The sequence below is a fragment of the Orycteropus afer genome, unplaced genomic scaffold (genome assembly GCF_000298275.1).
Source record: "Orycteropus afer afer isolate SDZICR_OR568_19922 unplaced genomic scaffold, OryAfe1.0 scaffold00785, whole genome shotgun sequence".
NCBI classification, from domain to species: Eukaryota; Metazoa; Chordata; class Mammalia; order Tubulidentata; family Orycteropodidae; genus Orycteropus; species Orycteropus afer.
The window spans coordinates 241,107-249,369 of NW_006922372.1; the positions used below are offsets into that span (position 1 = coordinate 241,107).

An 8,263-nucleotide genomic window follows, 5' to 3' on the forward strand; every position below is an offset into this window, starting at 1 on the left:
TCATGTCATCTTTTTTTTTTTTTTTTCCATTTAGCTACACTCCATTCAAAGGCAAGTTTCGGAGACTCTTCTGAAATCCATTTTGGTCTTTTCTTACTTTCCTGCTTTTGTACTGACCTTTTGCATTCTTCATGTATGATATCCTTATTGTCTTCCCACAGCTTGTCTGGTCTTCAGTCATTGGTGTTCATTGCCTTCAAATCTATTCTTCAGATGGTCTCTAAATTTAGGTGAGACATACTCAACGTTGTATTTTGGCTCTTGTGAACTTATTTAATTTTCCTCAGATTCGACTTAAACTTGCATAGGAGATATTGATGGTTTGTTTCACAGTTGATTCCTGGCCTTGTTCTGACTGGTGGTACTGAGCAACATAGATGTAGTTGATTTGATTCCTGTGTATTCCATGTGATGAGGTCCACATGTATAGTTGTCATTTATGTTGTTGAAAAAAAGGCATTTCCAATGACTAAGTCATTAGTCTTGCAAAATTCTATCATCCAATCTCTGGTGTGGTTTCTATCACCAAGGCTATATTTTCCAACTACTGATCCTTCTTCTTTGTTTCCATCTTTCCCATTCCAATGCTCAGTAATCATCAATGCAACTTGATGGTTGTTTGGTCAATTTCAGACTGCAGAAGTTGGCAGAAATCTTCAGTTTCTTCATCTTTGACTATAGTGGTTGGTGCACAAATTTGAATAATAGTCATATTAAGTTGTCTTCCATGCAGGCATATGGATATTAGCCTATCACTGACAGCACTGTACTTCAGGATAGATCTTGAAACATTCTTTTTGATGATGAATGTGATGTCATTCCTCTTCAGTTTGTCATTCTGGGCATAGTAGACCATATGACTGTATGACTCAAATGGCCAATTCTGGCCCACTTAAGTTCACTAATGCTTACAATATTGATCTTTATGAGTTCAATTTCATTTTTGGCAACTTCCAATTTTCCTAGAGTCACACTTTGTGCATCCCATGTTCTGATGTTTACACCTGTTTCTTCTCATTTTGAGTCATACCACATCAGCAGTTGAAGATCCTGAAAACTTTACTCCATCAAACTCATTAAGATTGATTCTACTTTGAGGAGGCTACTCTTTCATAGTCATATTTTGAGTGCCTTTCAATCTGTGGGGCTCATCTTCTGTTACTATATCAGACAATGTTTCATTAGCATTCATAAAGTTTTCAGTGGTCATTTTTTCCCCACAGAAGTAGACTGCTGTATCCTTCTTCCTAAACTGTCTTCATCTGGAAGCTCTGCTGAAACCTGAAAACCATGGGTGACCCTGCTGGTATCTGAAATGCCAGTGGCATAGATTCCATCATCACAGCCATATTCAAGCCACCACAGTACAAAAAATTGACAGATGAGTGGTAGATATCATACTATACTATATTATTATTATTATGTGCTGTTAAGTCATCTCTGACTCATAGCAACCCATCCTTGGGTTTCTGAGGCAGTATCACTACGAAGTAGATTGCCCAACCTTCTTTCCAAGGAGTGGCTGATGGTAGACATTATGTTATAGGGTTCCCTTACTTGTATGTCTTTCAGGAAGGCAAGAGTTACAGGACATCTCTGAGAATGTAAAACAAATTTGAAAGTGGACATAAAAGCAAAAGTAAGATTCATTCTATTGAGCACTGGGAGTAAATACATAGAGGCCATAAATAAATCTGTATCTGTACTTTAATTATAGTTACTATACTTACCCAGGGAGCTCTGGTGGCATAGTGCCTAAGGCATTTTACTACTAACCAGAAGGCTGGCAGTTCAAACCCACCAGCCACTCCTCAGAAAAAAGATTGGGCAATCCACTGTAGAGATACTGCCTTGGAAACCCAAGGAGGGGTCACTATGAGTTGAATTGACTCCACAACAGTGAGTTTTTTTTTTAAATATACTTTACTAATACTCAACCAACACTTGATAACTCCAATAACTGGCTCCTAAATGTATTCCAGGATTTTTAAACTAAATACTTATTGGGTTACAGAGATACTGCATTTTAACTTAGCAGAAATTAGGATGTCTTTTTTCACATTTAGATTCAAAATATTATGGGTGTAATTACCCTTAACACAAAATGACTTTCTAGTTAGAACTCTGAATAGGATCTAGAATAGGATCTAATTGAGGAACCCAGAGAACTTGGGACAATGTAGTGGGCATAGTGAGCCAGACGACTTAGGCTCAGATCCTGGCTCTGTTACTTTGTGACCTTGGGCAAGTTACTTTATCTCTCTGTGCATAACTTTTATCATCTAAAAAAAAGTAGGTGAGACTAATGGTAGCTGTTTCATAGGTTTGTTGTGAAGATTGAAGATTACATGAACTTTCTTAGAACAATTCTTGGCACACGATAAGCAGACATAAAATGTTAGCTATGTTGAGAATGATGTTCTTTAAATCTCCATCACTCATAAAAGTATATGCAATTTATTTTTGAAACCATAAGCCAGAGCTGTGTGCAAATAAATGTTTCCACTCTCCTCCCATATTGAAAAAAAAAATTCTGGAGCAAGATCTCTGGTAATAGCAATTTCCTTCTCTCTGGCCAAGGTGCTAACCATGTATGTAGGTACAATGGAGAAGGAAGGACCAGGAGGTTGGAAGTGGTAAGGCTGGGGCCTATAACTGCTACCTTTGGTATACATTGCCATACAAGCGAGATAAGAGTTTCATGAAGGCCTGCCCTCTCTGGAACAAGATGTCTCTGAGAGATGCTGCCTAGGATGGCAAAATGAGCATGGGTTTTGGAGTTAGAAAGATCTGGCTTTGAATCTTTGCAGGGTAACTCTTTAGTTAGTTAGTTCCTTATTTTGCTAAGCTTCAGTATCCTCATCTTTCATTATCTCTATCTGAGAAGAATGCCCCAGAGGACTATTGGGAGGATTAAATAAAATAATAGATGTAAGGACACTACCACAGTGTCTGATAAGTATTAAGTACTTAATAAATACTCATTCATTTGCTAATTCATTCTTTTCTTCTAAAATCTTTATTAAGTGTCTACTGGTGGTGCTGTGGTTAAAGCATTAGGCTGCTAACCAGATGGTCAGTGGTTTGAATCCACTAATTGCTCTATGGAAGAAACATCAGTTTCTGTAAAGATTTACAGTCTTGGAAGCCTTATGGGGGTAGGTATGGTTGGATGGAATCTACTGGATGGCAATGGGTTTGGTTTTTCATTTTATGTCCTAGGTCATCTTCCCTTTTCCTGGCTGTGATAGATAACAATCACCATTAGTTCCCACAAAAATGTTTTCTAAGGACAATAAGAATGCTTCCCAGTTAGATGGTCAGCTTGAGAATCAGCTACATGGGATCTGATAAGAGCTTCTCTCAGTGCCTGGGAGCCATTCCATGTAAGTGCTGTGCTTTCGGGCAACTCAGGCTGAAAAACTTCTCAACTGGCTCCAGATAGCCAATTAATGGATTTGTCTAAGACCAGCTGCTGTCAATAAAAGATGACAACAAGGTACTTCTAATAACAACAAATCTGAGGCAAGTTCCTTCTATAAAGGGATTTAAAGAAAGCACTTAGAAGTATAGACAGCTCCTGACCTGACCTTCCTCTACTCTAGGATAAGTAGCTTATCCACATCTCTCTTAGCATAAAGTGGGCTGAGCTCTAGGCTGGAGGTGAGACAGAGCTGAAAGGCAACTCACTGACTAAAGAGGAGCCTGGAGCTTTTGCTTTGGAGCACATAGATGAGTACTGATACAGTGAAGTGAATAAAACTGGCAATGATAAGGCCAGACCACATTGCTGCAGACAAATCACACTGCTGCCTCCCTGCCCAGACACCTCACAATGTCATCTGCTACCTATTGTCCACTGCAGCAAAGGCAAAGAGGCAAGGGAACAAGGGTGGAGGTGATGGAGAAAGAAGAAGACAAAAAAGAATGTCCTTTACTATTGTAGGGAATTTTCAGAGTATAAAGTACCTAACCTCGGGCATACTTTTGATGTTGGGGATAGGGAGGAGTTTGGAAGCCTAGTCTACTTATCCTAGAGTAGAAGCATGTCAGGTCAGGAGCTGGCCTCTCATCCTATAGTGCAAACAGAATAAAAGACTAAAAAGGGCCTGAACCAGGTTTCTGGGAAAGACCTATTACAGGTAACAAAGGTTTCATGCTTTCCAGGTCAAGTCCCAGAAACTGATGTAAATGTTAAAGACAAAATGATAAATAATATAGTTTTTTAATAATAATAATAATAATGATATTTAGGAAAGAGAATATCAAAAGCCACATTTACTAAGGATTTACCATTTACTATATGCGCTAAAGGAGCTCTAGTGGTGCTGTGGTTAAGGCATTGGGCTGCTAACCAAAAAGACAGCAATTCGAACCCACCAGCTGCTCTGCAGGAAAAAGATGAGGCAGTCTCCTTCAGTGAAGATTTACAGCCTTGGAAACCCTATGGGGGTCACTATGCATCAGAATCAACTAGATGGCAGTGGGTTTGGTTTGTGTGTGCTAAACATGGGACTATGTCCTTTACATCCCATTGCTGTCAAGTGGATTCAGACACATAGGACAGAGTAGAATTGCCCCATAGGGTTTACAAGGTTGTAATCTTTATGAAAGCAGACTTCTACATCTTTCTTCTGTGGAACAGCTGGTGGGTTCCAGTCACTAACCTTCCAGTTAGCAGCCAAGAGCTTAACCACCTTGCCACCAGGGCTCCCTCCTGTGCATTACACAGATTATCTTAAAATTCAAACAACAACCATGTTAAACAGGTATCCAAGCGAGAAAACTGAGGTTGGGAGCAATTTAACTAACCAGCCCGAGGTCATGTAGCTCATAAATAAAAGATGGAGGTAGAATTCAAATTCATGTTTCCTGCCTGATATGACTCTAGTACCTGTCCTGTCTCTTCAGGGACTCAATGTCTTTCATAAGTACTTACTTGGGGGAGTTAGTGGCCTTAGTGTCCAGGGCCAGCTGCTGTGATGTCCTCCAAAGCCCACTGATGCCATAATAGCAAGGGGGCTGAGCCTGCTCAGGTTGAGATCCCAAGTGGCCATCTATTGGAAGTAGGCTGGGCAGGAAATCGCTGGAATGGAGATCAAAGGACTTTTGGTCTGCTGTGAGGTTTTGTGGATCCTGTCTCAAGACCTCCAGGTGACCAAAGCCTAGGGATTGTGGTTGCTCCCGGCCACCATCAGTGTTGAGGGCAGAGGAAGTGGTAGTTTCTGAACTGAAGTACTGGGGTGGCAGTTCTTCCTCCTCCTCTTCTTCTTCCTCTTCTTCCTCCACCTCTTCCTCCTCCTCTTCTTCCTGCTGCTGTTGCTGCTGCTGCTGCTGCTGCTGCTGCTGCTGCTGCTGTTGGGCAGCTCGGAGGAGCCTGTACTTCTCCCAATTGGGAGGGGGAGGGCGAGGAGGAGGAAAGGCCTTCTTCCTGGCTGCAAGAGGATCCTGCTGTGTCTCATCAACTTTGGTAAAGAGCTCCCTCTGATTCTGACCCCAAGCCCGGGAACTCTGTTGCTCCAAGCTGATATGACTCTCTGAGAAGGCACGGCTGCGTAGTGGGTGCGGCACGGAAGCAATGGAGCTCCCCTCCTCATAAATTGACAATTTCTCTGTTTTTTTGGAGGAGTGCTTAAAGTCTCCAATGAAGTCAAGGGAAGAGATGGCTCGGTGGCTTGACAAGTCTAGTGATGATAGGTTCGCAAGGCAAGGATGAAAAGGGGCTGCCCATGAAAAGTTACCCTTGGAATGAGCGACTTTCCTGCAAAATAGCAGATGAGGGTTGAGTAATACAAGCAAGTTGCAGACAAGCCCATATTTTGGATAACATCATTTATAAAATTTAAAGTTGCCACAAAATAATAAAATATACATAGTAAATGTAATATTAATAATATGATGGCTAATGATTACTGAAGAAGCACTGAAAGCACAGTGGTTAAGTTAACAACAGAAAAGGTCAGCAGTTGCAACCAACCAGTCTCTCTGCAGGAGAAAGATGTGGCAGTCTGATTCCTGAAATATTTACAGCCTTGGAAACCTTATGAGGCAGTTCTACTCTGTCGTACAGGGTTGCTATGAATCAAAATTGACTCGATGGCAGTAGATTTGGGTTTGGTAACACTTAAAAACCACTGCCTTTGGGTTGATTCTGACTCATAGTGACCCTATAGGACAGCAGAACTACTCCATATGGTTTCCAAGGCTGTAAATCTTTTTGGAAGCAGACTGCCTTATCTTTCTTCCATTGAGCTGCTGGTGGGTTCGAACTGCCAACCTTTGGGTAGCAGCTGAATGCAGATATTAAATGCCAGGCATTGCTTTCAATGCTTTACATGTTTAACATATTTAATCCTCACAATAACCCTGTGAGGCAGCTATTACTATTGTCCTGTTTTATAGCTGGGAAAACTGAGGCACAAGTAAAGTAACTTGCCTAGGGTATTAAAGTTAGTAAGTGATGGAACTAGGATTTGAACCTGAATAGTCTAGCTCCAAAGTCTGAATACACACACACACACCACTCTGTCTGTTTGTAGCACTCAGAATGGATTGGCTATGTTCTTGGGCTTACCAGTTAGGTTACCTTGCCTCATCTGATGTTTTTGTTTTGTTTTTAATTAAACATCATATCAAATATTTAGAACTGTAGTAAATACTTATATCCTTACCTACTTCAAGAATTAGCACATTTTATTAATTTGTCCTCTATGTTTCATGACTTTTTTTAGGAAATAAGAAGTAATAACCTTTGCATGACTCTCCACTTCCATTCCTCTACTGCCTCTCCAAATGCAACTTGTAACATGAATTTGATACGTATGATTTCTGCCCATGTTCTTAAGCTTGTAACAAAAAACATCAAGTAGATCATTCACAAATATGTGCTATTTGCGATTTAAAATATTTCCTAATGCAATTCCAACCAGAATTATCAATAGGAATTCTTTAATTATAGATATTTTTGAAAATTAACTTGAAAAAAAAGCAGGAGATACTAAAGAATATTATGCTACTGAAAAAATTAAAATGTAGGTGGTAAGGGATTAAGCATATTATAAAGTGTTGTTGTTGTTGTTATGTGCTGTCGAGTTGGACCCAACTCATAGCGACCCCTCCTTGGGTTTCCGAGGCAGTATCACTATGGAAGTAGATTCCCCCATCTTTCTTCCAAGGAGTTGCTGGTGGGTTTGAACCACCAGGCCTCTGGTTAGCTGTCCAGTGCCTTAGGCACTACGCTACCAGAGCTCCCATATTATAAAGTAACTGTAATTAAAACAATGTGTTACTGATTAATGGAGCAAAACTGAAAGTTCAGAAACAAACCAACTATCTATAAAAACATCATAATATAATTAGCCTTCCAAAACAAGAGATAAAGAAGATTTAATAATTATTTTTGGATAATTGCAGCCCAATGTTATTTGGAGCTACACCATTTATTATATACTAAAATAAATTCCAGATTCAAGAGTTAAGTGTGTATGTATATAGAATTTCAATATATGTATGATTATATATTTATAAGAAAAAACTACCAGAAAATTTAAAAGACTATCACATTTAAGTAAAATAAGATTCTTATAAGCAATAAAAGAAAATCTACAAGGAAAAAAATCCAGGTTTATTTGAATATGTATAAAAACTCAAACTTCTGTATAATAAAGACTGATGAAAGTCAAAGGACATCTGTTCGGGTTCAGTGCATAAAGAGTTAAGTCTACTAAGCCAAGAGACCTGGTTTTCTGCTGTATCCTGCAAGCAATCAGCTACAGGCTAAGTACTTTCCAGGGGCAGGAAATTCCAGGGATTCAATTAAATCATCAAACAGAATATTCATTCAGTAGTCATGATGAAGGCTGAAAATATTTCATTAAAAAAATAATATACATAATGATGTCTGTTAAATGGAAGGCAAAATGTCTCTCACTGCCCTCATCTCCAGCTCCCACTCTGGCTAGCTCATCATTCATATGGATCAGAAATTCACATCCACATACATCCCATTTCTCTTCTCACCTTAGCCCACCCACAGATCCTTAAGATTTTACCAATCCCTTGTGTGCAAACTGTTCTACCTGGCATTTCCCCTCAAGAAAATGAAAAGAAAAAGTTTATGTATGGGGAGGATGTGGGAGGGGAGCTGTTGCCTTGTGGTAAACTGTGGTCAAGGTCATGAGACAAAGTATATGTGAACTGCTGTATGGAAAGTGAATTTGCTCTGTAAATCTTCCCCCAAATCACAATAAAAAAAAAAAAGGAA

General features: G+C 39.6%; 1 protein-coding gene across 1 annotated transcript in view; it reads right to left on the reverse strand.

Moving 5' to 3' along the window:
* The window catches only part of SHROOM4 (shroom family member 4), a 297,429-nt gene that overhangs the window by 8,879 nt on the left and 280,287 nt on the right, over positions 1–8,263 (reverse strand). The window contains exon 5 of the mRNA XM_007957721.2: positions 4,940–5,761. Coding sequence (XP_007955912.2) covers positions 4,940–5,761 — 822 coding nt within the window. The remainder of the gene's footprint in view (positions 1–4,939; positions 5,762–8,263) is intronic.